At 44.7% G+C, this 23,109-nt stretch overlaps 1 protein-coding gene across 2 annotated transcripts in view; it reads right to left on the bottom strand.

Moving 5' to 3' along the window:
* Window positions 1-19,939, bottom strand: part of LOC147887721 (uncharacterized) — a 58,117-nt gene extending 38,178 nt beyond the window's left edge. For both annotated transcript variants that reach the window (XM_087393624.1, XM_087393625.1), the window contains exon 1: window positions 19,651-19,939. In XM_087393624.1, the coding sequence (XP_087249750.1) occupies window positions 19,651-19,909 (259 nt within the window). In that variant the 5' untranslated portion in view covers window positions 19,910-19,939. The remainder of the gene's footprint in view (window positions 1-19,650) is intronic.
* Between the last annotated feature and the right edge of the window lie 3,170 nt (window positions 19,940-23,109).

Raw genomic sequence — 23,109 nt, 5'->3', positions numbered from 1 at the left:
TTTCACCCATCCACAAGGCAGGGGATCCCATGAGCCCGGATAATTACAGGACCATTATGATTGGACATGTCATGTCCAAGATTTATGCATCAATGCTCGATTCCGAGGTCAATCGATTTGCAGAGTGTCGAGGACTTAGCAACAGGACAGGCTGGATTCCGGCATGACCATGGAACCATGGATCACATTCTCACGCTCAGGTGTATCATCGAGGAGGCGAGGGCACGGAAGCAGAGGTTTTACTATTGCTTTCTGGATTTCCGCAAAGCATTTGATACGATTCCGAGAGCCCGCCTCCTTTGGCGCCTACAGGATTTGGGTTATGACCATGAGATTATTTGGGCTGTCATGGCACTTTAGGAGAGAGTCTCAGGCAGAGTCCGAGTAGGGTCTGGGTGGACAGACAAGATCATGAGCACTATAGGGGTCAAACAAGGGTGTCCTTTATCACCTACCCTGTCAGTGATGCAGACACCGGGGGGGATGGATGCTCTCTTGCTGGCACACTGATCCGGATATTGTTGTATGTAGATGATGTGGCACTTTTGTCTTCTTCAACAGAGGGGCTCCAGAGACACCTTGACGCACTACATGATTTTTGTGAGTCTCATGATTTGAAGGTCAACCTTGGTAAAACCAAGGTTATGATCTTCAATACATCTTGAGCTGTCATGCACCAGGAGCAGTTCATGTTTGATGGGTCACCTATTGAGATAGTTTCATCATCCACGTATCTTGGTGTTGTCTTCTTTGGGCCCATCTTCACTATGAGACCTGCAATGCAGGCCCACCTGGGCAAGGGATAAACTTCATTGGCCAGTTAGAGAGGCAGTGCTTCCACTCGCACTTTCACGATCCACGGACCCAGGGGCTGCTTTTTGACTCCTTGGTCCACCTTGCGGGGATGTATGGCAGCCCTTGCTAGGGGATAGACTTGTCGAATATAAAGTGGGCTCGTGTGGAGCGGTTGTAGGTTCTCATCATGGTAAGCCATCCGTTCCTCACCAAATCATTCAGGCTGAGTTTGGATCATCCCCATTACAGCCAGATGCTGCATTTTAGGTCATCACGTATCTGTACCGAGTCAAGGAGTATAACACTTCTGGGCGCAGCAGACTACGATGGCTAGCATTGTCCTCCTCCATGGCACTTTCCGCAGGACATGACTAGAGATGCCGATATGCCTGCACAGAGAGATGGTTTGAGCAACTGGGGCTCCACATGATAGACTCCCTCCCTTCCAGTACAATATGGAAGCTATGTTTTCTCCCCTCCTGTCACACGAGGTCAACCAGGTAATCTGTGAGGATCTCTTACAGCTACACACATTCCGGACCTGGCTGGGATTGAGCGAGCTTCAGTGAAGCTCAGCTTTTAAAGAGATCACTGCTTACATATCACAGAGGAGGGTTTCATTGACCCACCAGGATACACGCAGATCCACTTACCCCACTCATTGAGGATCTCTATTGGGCAGTTCCGGGTCTTTTCACATAGACTTCGTATCGAGAGCGGTAGAGCAGAGTGCCTACCCAGGGAGAGGCGCATATGCACATTATGTGACATGCAGGAGGTTGAGACGGAGAAGCACTTCATCCTCAGGTGTCCTGTATACTATGAGATGCGATTTGTACTCCCTCTTCAGAGATAGCTATGGGGTTTTGTCCTGATTCCTCTCCTATCCAAACCAGAGTTGCTTGGCAGGCTTCATTCATGAGGTAGGCAGGCACCGCAAAAGGATACTTCGATCACGAGACAGGAGCAGACTTCTTCCTTGGCAGATCCCTCCCATAGCTCTATCACGGAGTTCTTCCTGCCAGATCACATGGACCCCCACAAGATGAGACCTTGACATGATTGTGACCCAGAGCCAGTGACTCAACAACTCCAATAGAGGGTTGACGCACAGATTACACTTGGGGATATCCCCTCTCTATTCAAAGTCGGAGCTTGGCCGACAGGGGTTATTGTAGCCCTTGTTAGGTGCAGAGCTATGACTAGTAGACGTCACAGGGCTGCACCCGTGAGCAGCCGATAACACTCTATCGCCGATTTCATGCCTCCATTGCCTCATCCACCTTGATGTCTTGATGATGATGATGATGATGATGATGAGATTGATATGTAGTCGACCATAGACATGACTATGTTATACTTAGTATTGCCATTTTGCATTGGTGTGGATGCTCATTTAGTAGCTCCACCCTCACAGCTTGTTTTGTACCAGGATTTTCATAGTCTCATAGACCCATCGGTCATCCGAAGACTTCAATAAACTCTCTCTCTCTCTCTCTCTCTCTCTGTGCAACCACACTAGGGCCCAAGACAACTTGTCGCGCTAGACCCTTATTCCTTGAGAAAATATGAGTAAAAGAGTTCATTTCAGTGCTCAAGTTGCTTACAAAAAACCATACGTGAATGATTTTACAAAGGAGCTCTCAAGCTCATTCTTTTGGCAATATGCCACTTGTCATAATCCTAACTAGATCTTAGTTACATGCCTCAAAGGGCAAAACTCTAGAGCCTTCGAAGTCTTCAGCCACGCGGGTGATCTCTTGAATGCTTGCAAGCTCCATATTAATGGGTCTTCAACCCCTCTTAGTATTTGCAACAATTAACTAAAGTGCACAACCATGGCACCCATTAATTGTAGCGCTTTGCATGCAAATGATAATCTCTGGACTAATCCTAGTCACTGTGGGCATCCCCACCAAGCAAACATGTGCACATGACATAGAACAATTTTTCTAGTCGACCAAGGTCAACCCTCTTGATCAAGGGCTTGGCCAACAGTTGAGGCGCCTTAGTTATGGTCAAGTCTCTCAACCGAAGTTGGCATATCTTGGTTAACCGTAGTCAGCTCTCTTGGCATAAGCCAAGTCTCGTTTTTCGAAATCAACACTCTTTGACTGAAGTCAGTTTTGTAATGCTTTGGTTAACCGTAGTTAACCCTCTTGGCCCAAGCCAAGTCTCCCTAACTGGAGTTAGGCTTACTTAACCGGAGTTAAGTATCTTTGACCGTAGTCAATACTTTGATCAATAAAAGATAACTCTTTGAACATAATTAAATAAATGAAGAACTCTTTAATTATGATCAAATAATTGGTCAACTAGAGCTTCGACTTGGAGTCTTTACAACTCGGTGAGATCCCCTCGGCTTCTATTCAATTGACCTCAACTAAAAAGCTTCCTTGTAAATATCCAAGAGCTATGGATGATCAAATAACATGTCTTCAACCATCCACTTGGCATCCAATGCCAAATAGTTCTTGAATTTTACAAGGTATCTGTAAAATTCCTTGCCTGGGGGGGCCTTTGCATACAGTATGGTACACAATCTGCTCTGGGTAAAGGATCTCTTTCAGGTCATTCACTTCTGGTGGATCTTCTGTTATCGGCTCTAGAGGCTCGGGCCTAAATATTTCTTTAGAAGACTCGCATGAAAGACATTGGGAATCCTCCAATGCTCTGGTAGTGCCAATCTATATACAACCTCATTAATCTCATCTGCAACCCTGAAAGGGCCCTAATATCTGAGAGAAAACTTTGCGTACACTTTTTCTTTGTCCTTAAGCTTTTGAAGCCTGGCTTTTTCGAACTTCAAACCAATCCCCTCGCTTGAGACCAATCCCCTCGCTAACTGTCTCCTATGCTTATCAGTGACCTTCTTATGCTTTTCTTAAGACCTTTCTATTGCTGTCCGAACTTGGCTGAAAGCTGTTAGGAGGTCTCGGATATACTGATCAGTTGCAAAAATCTCATCTCTGTCCTCAGGAAAGGTGGCAAGATCACCTTTCCATAAATGAACCAAAGGAGGCTTTCCCTGTAGAGCTCTAAACTACAAGTATTATTATATGCAAACTCCATTAATGGAAGGTACTTTTTCCAATCTGATTTTTTGTCAGCCACGTAGCATTTCAAAAGATCTAACACTGTTGAATTCGCTACTTCGCTTTCACCATCTGTCTAGGGATCGAAAGAATAAAAATTCAGATTCATCCCCATATAATCAAATAAGACTCTCTAGAATAGGCTGGTCATTCTAGGGTCTCGGTCGTTGACAATGGACATTGGCATTCCATGATGCTTAAAGATCTGTGCCATAAAACCTTGGCCATATGGTCTGCCTTTATAGTCTTGCATACTGGAATGAAATGAGCCTGCTTGCTAAATCTATCAATGATAGTCCAAATCCCATCATTCCCTGATTTTGATCTTGGCAAATAAAAAATGAAGTCCATTGCGATACTTTCCCATGGTGCCCGTGGCACGGGAAGAGGCATAAGTAGGCCAAGTGCCTTCCGCACGTCATATTTGACCATTTGACAAGTGAGGCATTTTGTAACAAACTGGGGTATATCTTTTCGCATAATTGGCCAATAAAAATACCTCTCTAAAGCCTAAGTGGTAGCTGCAATTCCTCTATGCCCAGCATATGGAGGTGCATGGCATTCCTCCAGAATCTTGTCTCATATCTGGGGTGTTGCATAAGCAATCATCCTTTATGGAATATCCGTCTTTTGGGGAATACTGACTTGAAGACTTCCCCTCCTGCATTTGCTGCAATATTTCACCAGAGTCTACATCAGTGGCATACTGCTCCCTCATGTCTTCGAGATCCCTATAATAAACAATTGTCACATTATTGACATGGGGTCTTCGAGACAAGGCATTAGCCACTCTATTTTGTGCTACCGGAGTATGGACAACCTGAAAATGATTCATTGACAGCATGTTTGCTCATTTCGTCTTCTCTAAGAGCTTAGTCTGAGTCAAGAAGCATCTCAGACTTTGGTGGTTAGTCTTTATAGTAAAGTCTGCACCCAATGTTAGTGTTTCCATGTATTAATGGCATGAATCACAGCTTGCTAGCAATTCTTTTTCATACATTCCCAACTATCTCTCGGCATCCCGTAGTCTCCGGCTTTCATAAGCCACTACATGACCATTCTGATGCAACACAGCCCCAACAACGCTCCACAAGCATCACTATCTACATCAAAAGGCTGATACACATCAAGAACTATCAGAATTAGCTCTGTAGTTAGCTTCTCTTTGAGTGTAGTGAATGCTTTCTTCTATGGAATACCCATGAAGTGGAGCGGTAATAGAATCAAAATACTTGATAAACCTTCTGTGGTATGAACAGAGGCCCATGAACTATGAACTTCATGCACAATTTTCAGCTCGGGCCATTCTTAGATGGCTTGGACCTTCGCCGGATCCATACGTATTCCATCCTTGAAAATTATATGTCCCAAGTAGTGGATCTCTTCCAAGAAAATTTCACTTCTCTTGTTGTTTGCGTAGAGTGATGATTTCGCAGCTCTTGGAAAATAGTAGCAAGATGCTCTTTATGCTCTTCTTCAGACTTTGAGAAGACGATTATGCCATCGAAGAAGGTACATGTGAACTATCTATAAGAATGGAAGATACGACCCATCATTCTCTTAAAGGTAGCCAGGGCATTTGTTAACCCGAAAGGCGTCACCAAATACTCATACAGCCCAAATATAGTGCGAAACATTGCCTTGTGCACATCCTGTGGCTATATTCTGACTTGCTGATAACCACTCTTCAAATATATCCTGCTGAAAATTAAGGCTCCATTGAGCTTGTCCAGTGTATCATCGATGCACAGAATTGGGAATCTATTCTTGATGGTCATCTTCTTTAGTGCACAATAGTCAACCCACATACAAAATGAACCATCTTTCTTCTGTACAAGAAGTACAGGAGAACAAAATGGAGAGGAACTGGGCTGAATCAGCCCTTTGGACAACAAGTCCTATACTTGAGCCATGATTTCTTCTCGCTGAGTTGCACTGACTCTATAAGGGTATTAGGTGGCTCATTGCCAGGAATAAGCTCGACATAGTGGTCTTCTGGTCTCTCAGGGGGTAACTCCTCTGGCTAAGTTCACAGATTTGTCTTTGCAAAACCTAGGACAGGTAACTAAAGTAGCAACAAGAAGGCATTAAAGGGCATGTGACTGCAACAAGAGGGGACTAAAGGGTAGCATGGTTGCCAAATGTTTGGAGATACTTTTGCAAACATTGTGAGCGTTTAGAAAATTTTACAGATGCATTTTCATTTTAAAGTTTTCCAGGGTCCGGTGCACATTGCTGGTTTTACTTTAGGTTTCTTGGAGTTGGAATTGGGCTGAGGCAAGCATCAGCCTTTCCCAGTTTCTTGAGTGTTCCTAAGTGCCATTAGTGCATAAAATCAAGCACTTTAGGCCCAGGAATTTGTTCTTTTGATCTGCCATATGTATTGCTTTTCCAAACAAAAAAGGGATATTGCATGATGGGAATTCTCGAAAGAAATCTTAATGTAATTAATTGGCAATGGAACCTTATTAAAACGATTGATGATGATTTGATTTGTTAATCAAACGACTTTATTAAAGGATAAGTCTAATGTTTTGGTTGAGCTTTGATGTGTTGCTAGGTGACCATGGCAAACTATAGTCAAGCTGGAAGGATTAGGACATGCATGATCAGTGCCAAGTGGGTGGAGGTATCCTCCACATGGTGGAAAAGGGGCCATGCTTTAGATAAGTGTACCAGCTAGCCTAAGGAGAACTAAGCATGGCACCAAAAATACAATTGATACAAACTCTGCAATCAGAGGCTCACTTGTCTGAGTCCAGGTCACCTTCCTTCTCACAAAGGGACCTGTCTTAGATACTGTCGAATTCTGCAATTCTGAGTTGAGATCACCTTCTTCCAAGCAAAGATTTTCTACTCCCAGAAGCAACACGCTTGTGAGTTTCCCTTGGGGCTCCGATACTGTCGACTTTAACTTAGTAGCTCCATGCCAAAAAATAATAGAGAGCTGCTTGCTGTAATTAACTCCCCACAGAATAAGATTTTAACCCTGGGGTCACATGAATGCATAAACAAACCTCATACTGCATCTCTTGTGCACAAAAGTAGTACTTCCGTAAATCACAAACACATACTTAGATCATGTACATTGGCGTAGAACAACCAAACCATGAAGAATAGACTGCACAGAATAGGCATACCTAATATTAAAAACTGGTGTGCTCACTACCACCATCTAGAAGCCTGTGTGCTGCCTAGATGTAGACTGTAGGCACCTCCGTTACTGCCTACCTCTGTAGAACACCTACATACGTCAGTATGTGTGCACCAATGCAGCTTCAGTAGAATGCCAAAATGCTACTCCTATGCCTCTCCTTGCAGCTCTTCTTCATGCTGAAGATCTGCTGCCAAAGAGGGTGTTTAATGAGTGGATCCCTAGACCTCCTTGCTGCACAGTGCACTACTCTGCAGCCAAAGGTAAGGCAGTAGCAAACTGCTAAGACCCCCCCAATGGGGGCCTTCATATAAGGCTAGATAACCCCCAGATCTGGCCAACCAGTCTGTAAAACAGACCAACCAGACCCCTGCTCTTGCTGACTGTTGTACAGCTGCCTGCCGACCCTGCTGCTGACTGTACAGCCGACCAGCTCAAGTAGGCCCAACCTGTACCTGCAGTCTGACGACTAGCAGATTTCTTTGATGGCCTATATAATGCCTAATTCAAAGCCTCATCTGCAGCCCTACATGTGGGCTCTTCTAGCCACCACTTTGAACCTGTCAGCAGCCCTGCATGAGCCTTTAGATGCTGCTCATGTGGCAGCCTACATTGCTGCCCACATCACAGCCACCTCATCCTCTCTTTCTCTGTTCACGTGGCCTCCCTCAGGTCCCCCTTCATACTGCAGATCATCCTTTGATATTTGGGGGAAACAAGTACTGGAAAATGCCATGACAGCTTACTCAGTAGGGACAACTCATAATGCCACATCTAATGTCCTCACCAGCCTCCACAAGGTATGCCTTGAGCCCTCCTTACTGAGAAGGCGCCGAAGTGAAGAAACATGGAGGGAAAATACAAAAGGAATGGAGAAAGAAAAAGGCCAAAAGAGATGAATGGAAGAGGGGGAAAGCTGAATGGATATCTAAGAGAACCAAACTCCAAGACAAGGTACATGCTTTGGGGATTGAAGTGCAGCAACTGAGGACATGAAGGTGACTCCAGAGGGGACTTGCAAGACATGGAAGAGCTTAAAACAGAGAATGCCATTCTCAAGAAGGATATTGCAGCTATGCAAGCAACAATGCAAGGCACATACTAAACTCAAACAACAAATCAGCAAGGGAGAGGCAAAGATGATGGAGTGGAAAGATGTGGTTAAAAAAGGCACAACAGCCCCAAAGAAAGAGTTTCTCTCTGAAGCTTTGGAGCAGGAAAAGAGAAGGGCCAGCGAGGCACTAAATGTCTTGGTAAGAGGTCTACCAATGGGAGACACTCCAATGGCGGATACCAAGGTCTTGTTCACTATAATGGGGGTCAATCTCACTTGTGAGACAGCTTGGAGGGTAGGCAAGCCAGATGTACCAGTAAGGCTCGTGAACATGAGGGCAACCTTGAAGGGAACTAAGATTTATTTGGATGACAACCTCTCTCCTACAGCAAGAACACTTGAGGGAGGATATGGTACGCGTGATGGCAGCAACAGAAGAAGGGAAATGGGCTGCATACAAGGATAGTAAGGTGATCATCCGAGAGGAGAGATAGGGAAGAGAAGGAAGATGGGGAGTTGTGACGGTGTCAGGCCCATGGAATGAGTGCACAAAGTGGACTAAGAATGGAAGTGTGGAATTGTAATTTTACCCTCTAGTCCGATCAGGGAGGGTTCTTGGAGACATACACTGATAGAGACATGATCTTCTATACCGAGACACATGAGACCCCACAGAGAGGGCTGCCCGTAGTGATAGGATACGCATGGGAGTAGAGAATTGAGGTGAGGTAGTGGGATACAAGGCTCTAGGGACGTGGCTGTCCTTTTCAAATTACACTTGAGACCACTCATATCTAAGGTATAGAGAGAGGCGCATGCACGACATATGTGGATACGAGTTCAGCTACCAGAGGCATGACCGATCTTCATCACGATGTCCTAGACACACCATCCTATGCACGTGAGGTCACCATAGAGGGGCGCAGTCCATATGAGACGATACATGACGACATCACGGAGTTCTCCTGGCAGAGAGATACCCTCCTTGGTGACTTCAATGCATGCATGAGTGATAGACAATTGGGCTACTTTACTTCGCATCTGATTCCCTCATAGTACCAAAGCTAGATGCCGCAGAGCTTGGGATAGTGAGGCACTCAACAAATGCACTACACGTGACAGGGTATGGACGGCATCTATTGGAGTTGGGTACACGATTACATACAATGGTCTCTAGAGATGGCCATCATCTAGCAGGCTCATTGCTTCCCACATGACGGGGGGACCAGTACAGTAGACTATCTAATAGGCCCCTTATCCTTTGCCTCACGAATACACGACTTTACTGTGCCTCTCCTCCCACTTGGCGCTAACCACTCATACCTAGCCTTTCGAGTTTCTACTACTATGCATGTCACTAGGAGGGTCCCTCCCATGCCCGCTCAGGTTCAGATCCACTCTGACCGTGCTCTTGATCCGGTTTATGTAAGCCACTTGGCCCAGGAGCTCCTGGCCCTACTTGGAGATGAGGTAGACCTCGGCCACACAGACACCCTTGTCTCTGTGGTACAGGATGCTACCACTAGATCTTTCCCCACATACTCGATCTGCAGATGTCCTGGCGAAGAAGATGCCTTAAAACTCTTGGTTCGACGATGAGTACAGAGAGATGAGAGCCCACCTCACACATGAGCGAGCCTTAGGCCATTTGACATCAGTTGAGGCGCAGCGGATCTCACTGTATGAGCTTCTTTCGCTTAGTATATTTTGTCCCATAGGCTCGTGAGGCCTCCCGAGGACATTAATCTCTCTCTCTCTCTCTCTCTCTCTCTCTCTCTCTCTCTTCGGAATGCAAGTAAACATTGCCAAAACAAAAGTCATGGCAATCTGGATATAAAACAAGTAGATGGCCTTCATCTTTGAAGGCGAACCCTTGGAAGCAACCACCCCGACTTGAGTTTGGGAACAACTACAGGTGGAATGAGTGCCTAGAAAGAGTTATGAGAGGGTTGAAGGCATTATACAGTTTTCAAAATAAATGCAAGAAGGCACATCTATGGGACTAGGAAATGAGAAAGTTTTTGTACTATATGCTCGTATCAACGGTAGTGCTCTACGGTTGCCCAGCCTGGGCACCCGGACTATCCAAGGCATATTGGAAAAGGATAGAGACCATCCACAAACGTTTTCTCATCAGTGAGCTGAGGGTTAAGGCCCAAACTCCATACCCGGTCTTGCATGCAGAGACTTGGATGCTACGTCTTGAGTGGGAGGCATTACGCGAGCACATGGCCTACCTCAATAAGCTCAAAACGATGGATGCAAGCTGGATCCCAATGCAAGGACATGGAGGCCACAAGAACCATATGGTGGCACAAAGAAGGGGCAAAATGGATGAACCGTGGGAAATACCAGCTGCCAATATCCCAGAGGATGGAGAAGAAGATCATGCAGAACATGCTACAGAAACTATGGCAAGACCAACGGCCAAAAATGGAAGAAACAGGCTGTCTCCTATTTTGAAGTTCCTGCAGCAAACCCTAATCTGAAAATCACATCTACTACTATCCTGGACAGTCTCAACCTCTTCTAGATGTAGGATCGATAAACGAGAGAGCAAGTACAAGGTACAAGAGTCGAAGGATATCAACCGTCACGTCAACTAGAGTAGAATGAAAAGAAAAGTACATAGTACTTGTAGGTAGACCCTAGGACTAAGTGTCCTAGGTGTCACATAGGACTAAGTGTCCTATGTGGCATAAAAGGCACAAAATACACTAAGTGCCTATAACTATGCCTACAAGGCACATACCAGGGCCCATAGGGCATCACTAGAACAGGGAGAAGATGGCCTACAAACCCCCCTCCATGGTATGGGCTGAAGTATTCTGGAAACGTCTCAGAATACCTGGTATTTTCTGGTCATGGTGGCACATGTTCATCCAAAAGGATATAGCCACCTATGAATGTACAAGGTATGTCAGATCATGTAACAAAGGGAACCAAGTGTAAAGCCTGTCGGAAGACTTCGAACTTGGGACGAGGAAGTGCCTTTGTAAACATATCTGCTATGTTGTCCTCTCTGGGAAGATAGGACAACTCTATGTCTCCTGTTGACAACCGCTCTCAAACATAATGATAGTGAACAGTGTAGACCATAGTGGAGGATGTCTGGCAAATACCAAGATCTGTAAGTAACTGTCAAAGCCAGACACACTCTACTGTAGTGGTGAAGGCTGCCCTGTACTCAGATGTGGCAACTTGTTGGTTGCTTCTTGCTAAGCCAAGAGATACATGAATTGCCAAGTAAAAAACAATTGCCGGTATGTGACACTCTGGTGTCAGAACAACCTGCCCAGTCACTATTCGTGTAAGCATGCATGGTAAGTGAACCCTGATCACCATAGAAGAGAGCTAAATCCTTAGTGCCTCTGAGATATCTGAAAACTCTCTTCACTGCCTGCCAATGCTATGAATTGGGCATGTGCATGAATCTGCTGAGCTGAGATACTGCATATTGTAAGTCAGGTCTGGTGTGACATAAGTAAATGAGACATCCAACAACCTGCTGGTAAAGAGTGATATCACATGGTGGGCTCCCATCATGAGCTGAAAATTTGAAGCCAGGGTCCACTGGAGTAGAGATTGGCTTGCAATCCTCGTACTCAAAACGATCAAGGAGCTGTCCAATATACTTGGACTGTGACATCATGATACCCCCCTCAACATGAGCAAACTGAATGCCCAAATAATAGTGGAGCTGTCCCATGTCTGACATTTCAAAAACCTGCCGCAAATCAACCTTGAAAGCTGCAATATGCTGAGTATCTGGGCCCGTGATGAGCATATCATCCACATATAAAATCAGCACTAAAAAATCAGATCCACTCCCATGGACATAAAGAGTGGGTTCTGTGGGGCTATTTTGAAAACCAAGGGATAGTAAGTGTGCATGAATTTTGGCATACCATGCCCTGGGTGTCTGCTTAAAACCATAAAGGGCTTTTCTAAGCCTGCATACCTTGTTCTCAGAATTAACAACCTCAAAGCTAGGAGGTTGTGTTACATAAACTTCTTCCTGCAGATCCCCATGAAGAAAAGCAGTTTTGATGTCAAGCTGGTGCACTTGCCATGATGATGGGCTGCAATGGCAATGACACATCTAATGGTAGTAATCCTGGATGTGGGAGCAAATGTCTCTTCAAAGTCAATGCCTTGTTGTTGGGCATACCCTTTTGCAACAAGACGGTCTTTGTGTCGATCTATACTGCCATTAGATTTCCTTTTTAATTTGTAAACCCACCGGGTACCAATGGCATGCTTGCTGGGAGGGAGATCTACTAATTCCCATGTGTCATTTTTGGCAATGGATTGTAACTCAGGTTTCATTGCATCCATCCACTCTTTGCTATCAAAAGCATCTTTATGACGCAAAGGCTCTTCATTGCAAGCTGTAGCAAGGAGTGCAAACTCAAGAAAGTGACTATGCATCTGTCTATTCCCAGATCTTGTCCGGGCAGCAAAAGGCTGATCTTGTTTGTTGTCCCTCAATGTATCAAGAAGCCATCTGGGAACTTGCCTTTGCTGTCTATTGACAGCTCTTTCTTCAATCACTGCATCATGAATAGAGGAATCATATTGTGCTAGAAGAGAAACCTGCAAATCAGCATGGGGTACTGGCTGATCATTGCTTGTTGGAGGGCCTGCAGGAGGCTCATGTTGCTGGTCAAAGTCCCCTTTTGAGGAAGGAAGAGGTAACCAAGAGTCAAAGGCATCAAACATGTCAACTTTTGGCTTAGCTTTGCAGTCCACAAGAGAACAAGCCGAATGTTCAGCAAAGATTACATCTCTACTGACAATAATCTTCCTAGTATTTGGTTGGTATAACCTATACCCTCTGCTCTCCTGGCTATAACCAATAAATATGCATTTGATTGCCTTGTCATCAAGCTTATGTCTCAGCTGAGATGGTACATGAACATATGCAAGAGACTCAAAAACTCTCATGTGTGAAAGTGAAGGCTTCCTGCCTTTCCATGCTTCATAAGGTGTAACAGTCTTCAATGCCCTTGTAGGTGATCTATTTAGCACATAGTTGGCACACATCACTGCATCAAGCCAAAATTTATTGGGCAAGGACTTGGCATTAAGCATGCATCTGGCCATCTCCATAGTGGACCTGTTCTTCCTTTCAGGAACAGGATTATGCTGAGGAGTGTAAGGAGTAGTGCATGAGTGAACAATGCCCCGTGAATATAAAAATGCATCAAACTCCTTTGACATATACTCTCTCCCCCTATTTGTGTTGAGAGTGACAAGCTTGCATCCTGATTCATTCTCAACCATATTCAGCCACCTCTGAAAGCATGAGAGCACTTCGGATTTGGATTTTAAAGCATATACTCAGCAATATCTTGTGAAGTCATCAATGAGAATCATGAAATATTTGTACCCCCCAATGGCATTTGTCCTCATTGGCCCACAGACATCACTGTGCACTAGCTGCAATTTCCTTTGTGAGAGTTTTGGGCAATTTTTTTGAAAAGGAAACCGATGCATCTTACCCAAAAGACAACCCTCACACACATGTTTGGAAACTGTGTGAATTTGAGGTACATCATTTGCCATGTCCTGTGAATGTAGCTTGGCAAGAGCTCTATAATTGAGATGACCCATTCTCTCATGCCAAAGATGAGTTTCAGCAAGCTGTGAATCTGAAATAACAAATGCTTCAATAGAGAGTGCAGCTGAGTGATCATCAAGGTGATAAAGGCCCTTTTTCAAAGTGCCAATGAGAACTATGGCATTGTCATCATGAAGATCATAAACTAGGCATCTGTATCCATCAAAAATCACTCTGAAACCTGAAGTGGCAATTGCTGAAATTGAAATCAAGTTGGCTTCAATTCCAGGCACAAAAAGAACATTTGTCAAAGTGACAGGATGGCTTGAAATGGATGTGAGTTGCACATCTCCAATTCCTTTTACAGCATAGGAAGCATTATTAGCACATGTGACAGTCCCTCCTCGAGGTGCATTAGCTAAGGAATGAAACAACTGTTTGCAAGAGGTGACGTGCTTGGAAGCACCACTATCAAAATACCAAGACTGAGCATCATTAGCAGTAAAAGTGCGTCAACTTGGGAGGGATCAAATGAACAATGGACAGCCCATGCCCAATCATCATGGAGAGCATGTGCATGTGAAGCATCTGCTCGGTCGTGGGATTCAATTGCATGTGAGGCATTAACTGTCAATCCTGCTTTCTTTTTCTCCGAAGCAATGCGCTTCCTACATTCTGAAATGTCATGTCCAAGCTTGCGACAATAGTTGCATCTTTTCTTCTTTGACTTATCTACTGTATTTTTAGATGCATTGGAGGAATTGCCACTGCTATGCGCAGATTTAGGCTTGCCCATAGGCTTGGAAGCCTTGCCTCTTCCTGTCTGCTGTGAAGCAAATGCATGATCAGGAATAATAGCTTGTCTATTTGACTTTGCTCTTCCTGCAAAAGCAAAGTGACTAGCTGATCAAAAGAGTAGTGGTCTGGACTACCCATGGCCACTAATCGAAGGGTTGTAGCAAACCCTTTATATGTATCTGGCAATCCATTCAATGTGGTACTGACAAGCTGAGAATTTGGAACCACCTCATCAATATTGGCAAGTTGTTCCATGAGATCCTTGACCTTTGTCAGGTATGCATCCATAGAGTCACCTTCATTCATACTGACTTCCTGCAATTGCCTTCTTAAATATGCAACACGTGCCTCATTGCGAATCTGATAAAGAGAAGCCAATTTATCCCAAGCATCCTTTGCTGTCCTGCAAGATCGGATGTGTGGAATAATGATTCTCTTGCATGATAAAGCAATACAGGAATGTGCATTTGCATCTCTGGCATCCCATCTTCATTGTTCCTGTGTTGGGGGAGCAACAGCAGGGGTGCTAGAAGATAAGGCATCAGGAGTAGTACCCTTTGCAGAGGGACCAGTAGTAGAGGCAACCACTGTATCATTGGCTGGCCTTAGATCAACCCCAGAAACAATATTCCAAAAGTGCCTTGCAAAAAGAAGATGTTTCATTAGATAGGACCACATCGGATAGGTGGTCCCATCCAACTTATCGTCTTCACGAAGAATGCCAAATAAGTCGTGATTGTTCCCAGCCATTGTAAATACTACTGATAGAAATGCACTGAAAAAGTGACCAAAGTATAGCCTCAAGGCTTTAAACTGCAAAAATATGATTTACTGTCCCAAACACCTGTGAGCTAACAACAGATATTTCTAGGAGACTGAAATGGGTCTCAAGGCAACACGGTCCCTTTTTTTTTGCTCAGATGATGAAATGGAGAGAGCAAATAGACTGAAAATATGTGCAGCAAGGTATAGAAACAGGGTTACCAGCTGAAATTGAGCTTCCAACACAAAAGCCCCAAATTTTGTTGACCTAAGTGATGACATGGCACAATGTGACAGTCCTGAACCTGAAATTGACTGAAAACTTCAATTTTTGGAATGATTTCAGTTGTCAACCTTGTCCAAGGTGTTGTATTGACAGGTTGAAGGTCCAGATGTCAAAAGCCCTGAATTTTCCTATTGGAAATTAGGGTTTGACAGTCGAATACTGTCAAAATGCAGTAGGTTCAGCAATCTGCACAAGGCTCTATTTCGAGGCACCTCCAAGTGGCGAATGCTCATCTACAGCAGGTGCCTACTCCATGCGAGTTATCCAGGAGCCTCTCTAGGGCTGAAACTGAGCGGATTCTGTTGAGAACAGACTGGACAACCCTAGAGAGGCTCCTGGATAACTCGCATGGAGTAGGCACCTGCTGTAGATGAGCATTCGCCACTTGGAGGTGCCTCGAAATAGAGCCTTGTGCAGATTGCGAGCTGGAAAAGTGTATCCAGCTAGTCGCCTAGCCAGAAGAGGTACCTAGGAGTCTCCAGCAAGGCAGCAGCAGCAAGTCAAGGTGAAGGAGCAGCTACAGGGTGGCTGGAACTGCCTCAAAAGGCTTCGAACTGAAGATGTATCTGCTGGAGGTCCCTGGAGAGTGCACTAGACAGGTCGCAATCTGCATACGCTTGCTGTAGAAGTGGCCCGAGGTGAAAAGACAGCCGTACAAGGCATAAGCCAGCTGATGGAGATCTGCACAGTGCTGTAAACAGCCGCCTATGAAGTCGCCTATCAAGTGAAAGCTGGAGAAGCCAAGATACCGCGATGAAAAGCTCTTGGAAGTCCCTAGAACTGCTCACAATCCCAAAAACGAGCTGTTGAAACAGTCGACCAGCAAGTGACTAGCTCCCAAAGAGCAATGGAGGGGCTCAGGGAGGCTGGAGAAGGCTGGGGGAGTGAGTAATGTCCGCTCTGATACCACTGTAGGATCGATAAACGAGAGAGCAAGTACAAGGTACAAGAGTCAAAGGATATCAGCCGTCACGTCAACTAGAGTGGAATGAAAAGAAAAGTATATAGTACTTGTAGGTAGACCCTACGACTAAGTGTCCTAGGTGTCACATAGGACTAAGTGTCCTATGTGGCATAAAAGGCACAAAATACACTAAGTGCCTATAACTATGCCTACAAGGCACATACCAGGGCCCATAGGGCATCACTAGAACAAGGAGAAGATGACCTACACTCGAGTTGTTTTGGAGAAAGTTACTACTATTTTTGGCTGCTTTACAGGTTTCGGCCTTCCGGCTCAGCTTTGCCTCATTTTCGCTTCCATTTGAAGTATCTGTTGGCCTCAGAAATTTGGGGCATTTCGTCAGCTCTCAACCAGATTGTGCAGTCTTTGCCCAAGCATTGGCTTGTGAAGCATTAAATTTTATTGGTGCAGTTTCATTCACAGCAAGTGAATTTTCAGAACTCATATATTTGTGCATTTGTCTAAGATGGATCAAAATCCCCATGATTTGTTTGACGTCTTCGTTCAGCAAGATAAGTTGGATGGCACCAACTACTCTAAAGATGTGACACTTGCAACTCCAACAAAATCTAATAATGGGAAGAAAAAGATGCTGAAGCCCTTTCTTGCATGATTGAGATGGCAATGGACTCGATCATCCCTCAATTTCAATTTGTAGAGATAGCCATCAAATCATGGACTTGAAGGGCACACAAGAGACAAGTAACTCAATACAATTGGTCAACTTTTAAATCATACAATGAGATTTACTCGGTGCATGAACACATCACAAAGTGTTCAGGACAAGTTGGCAGCAATTGGTTAGAAATTGGCCACCAATGCACTAGCTATGCCTCCTCTTGAACATGCTTACACACCTTCAAAAATATTGTGAGCAGCACAACAACATCTAACTTTACAAAGCAACTCACTTGTGAGCAACCGCTGATCTCACCTACATCCCCTAAGCAACCGCTCCCTGTGTTGGACAATCTCATGGATGAAGGCCGCCAAGCATCTCTGATTTGGGTAGGACGAGAGACTAGATAGGAGTCCGAAACCATCCCTGAAGAGGGAATCCACAATGCCCATATTTATGCCACGAGGGGACCACACCAAGGCCATAGGCCCATATTTCCAACACCTCCCATGGGCCTAATACCACGAGAGAGAGAAAACTGGCCGGCAAAGTATCGTTGGCCACCCACATAGAGCCAAACCATCCTTCAATTCCAACCACCCAAACATGGCACGGACAAACAAACACAACCACCACCCACACAGGGCACGGTTGACCAATTAAATGCTGTCCAATTCACGAGTCATTCATTAACGCTAATGCGGGTCATCAATTCTCACGCAAGCCGCCACCTTTCATAGTAGCAGCCGCTTGTCGGAGAAGACACGTACCCGCAATCATAGTGCATGCGGGGCACCACATCCCGCGCACGTGTAGTTGAACAATCCACCAGAGACTAGACCACAGACACATCCCCACAACCATAGTGCGCGCGGGGCACCACATCTCTCACGCATAGTTGAAGAGTCCACCGGAGACCAGACCACAACGCACATAGTGTGCACCGCCTTAGACAACAAGTTACAAATGCCATGCAGTTGCCACATGTCATTGCACAATCCGCAGGGCCGTCCCCTGCTTTCATAACATGTCCGAAAACCCACAGATGCTACCACATGGCAGCCATAGAATGCACCGGGTACGGGGGTCCCACTCCTCGTCCCATAGCCATGCAGAGCCTCTCCCAAATCCAACCAAAAGCCGACAAGGGCTCATCACCTTATTATATCCAAGGATGTCTTGATGTCACCTTTACTACATTTCCCTGATATCCACGTGTCATCACGCGCCAAGGGCCTCCAATTACCCTTCCATATCCACAATGCCCATATTTATGCCATGAGGGGGTTAGGACCACACCAAGGCCATATGGACATATTTTCAATAAAGAAGAACATGAAGAAATGTTTCTGCTATGACAAGCATAGTCACTATGTGAAGGCTTGCAGGCACACCAGAAGAAAAAAGATAGAGACTAGCCCAAGGAAGAGTCGAAGCAAAACCCGTTGTTAAGTAAACAATATATGATAAATTCTAGTCTTATGAAGTATATATATATATATATATATATATATACTTCATAAGACTAGAATTTATCATATTCATATAGCATTATTCAACACATTGTAGACATAGGGAAGAGGAATGAATTGCAGTGGTGTTACCAAGCAAGGTTACATGTCAACTGGTTGGATTCCTACATCAGTTTCCATCCAAGCCAAGAGTAAGTCAGTAGAGGGCCAGGTTGAGATACTCATGTGCCTCAGACATGTGGTGATGAGATAACACTAATCAGACCGGCTCCCAACCTGGTGCTTTCTGTGATTCAGACTAGGGTGGAAAGTGGGATTCCATACAGTCTACAATAAAAATGCTCCTTACGAGAGTTAGAGGCAATTTTGTGGCTCAGCAAAGAAGCATCCAACAGTCGCTCTTATTTAAAAGGAAGCAGCCTCCTACTACTAGAGATATGGCATTGCCTAATTCGAGGGGTTGTGACCCACGGCCATGCATCGTACGAGATGCTTCAGTTGCTGTCCTCGAAGTCCTTTGTGAACATGTCACGGGCTTTTTTATGTAGTCGTGTAGTAGACAAGCTTGACCGGCTCGTCTTAATCAACCTCCTGATGAAATGACACTAAACGTCGTTTGCTTTGTTGAAGCATGAAATACCGGGGTTTTGGCAATCTCAATGCAACTCTAGCTGCTGCCACAAAGGATCACCATAGCACGCTCTCGCTATGTCTCTCACAGGTGGTTGTGCATGTAGCTCTCCAGCACATGCCCAAGTGGGGCTGTGTAGATTCAACCACATTGCTAGGTTGTTTTCCCCTTCTGCAGGGTTGTTTTAGAAGGACTGATAATAGGCCCGGCCTCCAAGATCCCGTCATCCACTCAAGCCTTCAGCAAGGCACGAGAATTTGCTGCAGTCTCTTGATATATATGGAGGTTTGTTGCCTGTTCCATCTACTGTATTTTTACTTTTGCACTTGGAGATTGGAGAGCGTGAGAAGGTTGCGATGCTTCCCTATTCAGAATTGGGAACAGCGGCTGATGATAGTAAAGTGCGATTGCCGAGCCATGAGTCGAGCGCAAACAAAGTTATCATAGGGAAGCTCACCCAAGCATACGAAGAGCACACCAAAGGGGGGCGAAGTGTCGAGCGGGGTGTGGCTAGCAGCGGCGGAAGCCATGGAACGGCGGGCTGGAGCAAGGGAGTGGGCGATGGGGGGGGGAGGAAGGGCAAGCAATTTGAGGAGTGAAGAAGGCAAGGTCTGCAGAGAATGCAGAGGGGGTAGAAGGGTGGTGTGGTAGTGGCTACGGTGCAAGGAAGAAGAAGAATAGTAGATTGACGGAGCGGCGGTCGGGAGTGTGTTCATGGTGACCCCTCTTTCCTTGCTTTCCTTCCACATGCACCATCCTTATATTTTGCACAACATGATCGCAATTGGGTTACCCCCCCTTGACGGACTCACAACGCGGCGCTCCGGTGGCAATTGAAGATTTGTCAAATTGGCGGCGCTCCGGTGGCAATTGAAGATTTGTCAGATTGGTCAGACCGGCAGCGCTCCGGTGGTCCATGTGGTTGGAAGAGGCCACGGGCGTGATACGTTTGCTACCGACAATGGGGAAAAGGCGCTTCCCGTGCACCGTTGATTTGATGGAGATTTGGACGGCCAAGCTTAGGTAGGGTGGCAAGCTCACGGCATGTCACGGACTGACAGAGAGTCTACATGCGATCCGACCCTTTGTGCCAGTGGTTCTTGGAAGGAAGGCGGTAGCATTGATTATGATTATGAACGCAGCCCCAAATCGACGATCAGGATGCATTCTCCATCGATCGTCGTCGTTGAAGGACTAAGGACCAGTGCCCCGTGGGGAAGAAATCGGTGAAACTAGCTCCCGGCATTGGTGAAAAAATCAAGAATCCACGCCAAGTGTCGAAAACTAGGGAAACCAAAACCTAGTAGTTTTCAAGCAATAACAACCACCCAACGCAAATTCCCCTGCGTCGATAAGTGGGAGAGGCAGCAGGACACGTGGTGTGCATCGAACTATCTCTTTCTCGATCTACGAACATGCATTGGATGCCTTTTTCTAGCCACACAATCAACAATGTGATCTAACTGTGCATGAACAGTGCCTTTTCTCCACTGTAGGATCAACATCAAGATCCGATGGGGCAAGAATCTTAGTATTTTACAGCAGTTAGATTTGGATTGGATCTACAGGTGTAGATTGTAGCCACCACCAATCATTGATGGTTTCTTCCAGTCATCGCTACCAAAGTTCTGCAAATATGGTAGGTCAAGCAATTGTCAAACTTTATTCATCAAAGGCTGGGGTAGACCAACCACTAATGTAACAAACAAAGGAATAGTCTTAGATTATAGTTTAGGTGGCAGAGGAAGGTATCATTGTTAGCTTATTAGCCTAGTGGTCAAAGCTTTTAAACTAGATAAAAAAGGTCTTGGGTTCAATCCTAGAAGGTGAGCACAAAAATTCGAATTTGCATGCAACCACATGGCAAGCGCGCGGCCACCTTCTTTGCTCCGGTCCCTGTGCACAACTAAATTGCCACATGGCAACCATGCATTTGTTCACCTCTCCTCCCACTTTCCAAGCAAGTCGCAATTTCTTTGATTTTTAAGTCCTCATTTTTGGGAGCTCTTTGAAGGTGACATGTGATTAAAAGTAACAATCTATCTATACTATATATAATTGACTTTATTCTCTCTCTAGAACTCGAGGCATGTGATTAAAAGTAACAATCTATCTATACTATATATAATTGACTTTATTCTCTCTCTAGAACTCGAGGCTCTCTCTTTACACATGTCAAAATCAAAAAAACTTACATCATTGCAATGCATACAACATGAACTATGCATTTAAAGTATAAAACTATAGTCTTAATTGCTACAATAATGAATAAAGAAAATTTATAGCATTTTACCATTATACTCAAAAATGAGAAAGAACGCATGCTCTATCATAGAAACTAACAAAATATGAAGAGGGGAGAGGAGAAGTGTGGAGATGAGGAGAGAGGGCACAGCTAGAGAGCACACCACAAATGACTAACTGTATAGTAGAATTAGTTGAAAATGTAGAATATATACAAACCCATTTAGGGTTAGGGCATCTAACCCTTTCCTTTATAGCACTCTATTGGGTTAGTGCTATGCACATATGATCACATGATGTTGAGCGTGAACTCTTAACACCTTCCCTCAAGATCAATATCATGAAGTACCCCTCAAGATGATGATTCTGGGGAATCGAAGAAGGACTGAACATTACATTCCATCACACCCCTTTAGTGGGAATGTCCTTTCTCTGCGTCAAACCAAGAGCTAGTCGGTGTTTCTCGAAAAGCTCTTTACCGTGTGGTTTGGTAAAGATGTCTGCAACATTCTCTTTGCTATTACAATGCTGTAGTGTGATGTCACCAAGTAACACTCTTTCTCTGATGAAGTGCCCTCTGACATCAATGTGCTTTGTCTTGGAGTGATATACTGGATTCTTGGCCAATGCTTGAGCCGATTGATTATCACAATATGTTGTTGTTGGCTTTGACTCATCAAAGTAATCCGTTTCTGACAATAGTCTTCTGAGCCATATAGCCTCACATGCACCTGTAGTGAGTGCTCTATATTATTCTTTAGTCGAAGACAAAGAAACAATTGGTTGTTTGTTTGACAACCATGATATAGCACCTTGACCTAGGAAAAATGCATATCCCTGTGTTGATCTCCTAGTATCATGATCTCTGGCATAGTCACTGTCACAGTATCCATGCAACTGTGGATGACTTCCTCTGTATTCTATCCCAAACTACCTTGTACCGCTAATGTATCTTAAGACTCTTTTGGCTGCATTCTAGTGAGACTGTTTTGGATTTGCCATAAACTGTGCAAGTGAGCTTACTGCATAAGAGATATCTGGCCGTGTGATAGTCAGATATATAAGAGATTCGATGAGCTGCCTATAGTACCTGTCATTGACTGTAGGCTTTTTTGAATCTTTAGTAAGTTTCAAACTCTGTTCCATGGGAGTGGCTGCAATCTTGCAATCTGCCATATGAAACTTCTTCAGGAGATTGTCAACATACTTGAGTTGACTCATGAAGGTGCTGTCTGAATCTCTCCAGAACTCAATTCCAAGACAATAGTGCATAAGTCCAAGATCTTTCATGTGGTCGAACTCTGTAGATAAGTTGTTTTAGCTTTTAGATGAAGCTATCCTTACTTCCGGTCATAATCAGATCATCTACGTACAAAAATGCAATAGTAATGTCTTCCCCTTGAACTTTGTAGTACAAAGTATGATCTGCATTGGATTTCATGTATCCTAAATTAGCAAAATACTTGTCGATTCTGCTGTACCAACTTCTGGGTGCTTGCTTTAAGCTGTAGAAACTTTTCTTGAGATGGCAAACCTTATTCTCCTTTCCTGGTTCAACATAACCTGCTGGTTGTTGCATGTAGACTTCCTTGTCTAGGTAACCAGTGAGAAATGCATTCTTGACATCAAGGTGGTATACATTCCATCTACTGAGTGTCGCTAGTGATATCAA

The sequence above is a fragment of the Dipteris shenzhenensis genome, chromosome 22 (assembly GCF_047967505.1).
Source record: "Dipteris shenzhenensis isolate YYH24624 ecotype China chromosome 22, Dip_SZ_1.0, whole genome shotgun sequence".
In the NCBI taxonomy this organism is placed as follows: Eukaryota; Viridiplantae; Streptophyta; class Polypodiopsida; order Gleicheniales; family Dipteridaceae; genus Dipteris; species Dipteris shenzhenensis.
The sequence above is the reverse complement of the archived record's forward strand: the minus strand, read 5'-3'. Positions and strand labels throughout refer to the sequence as shown.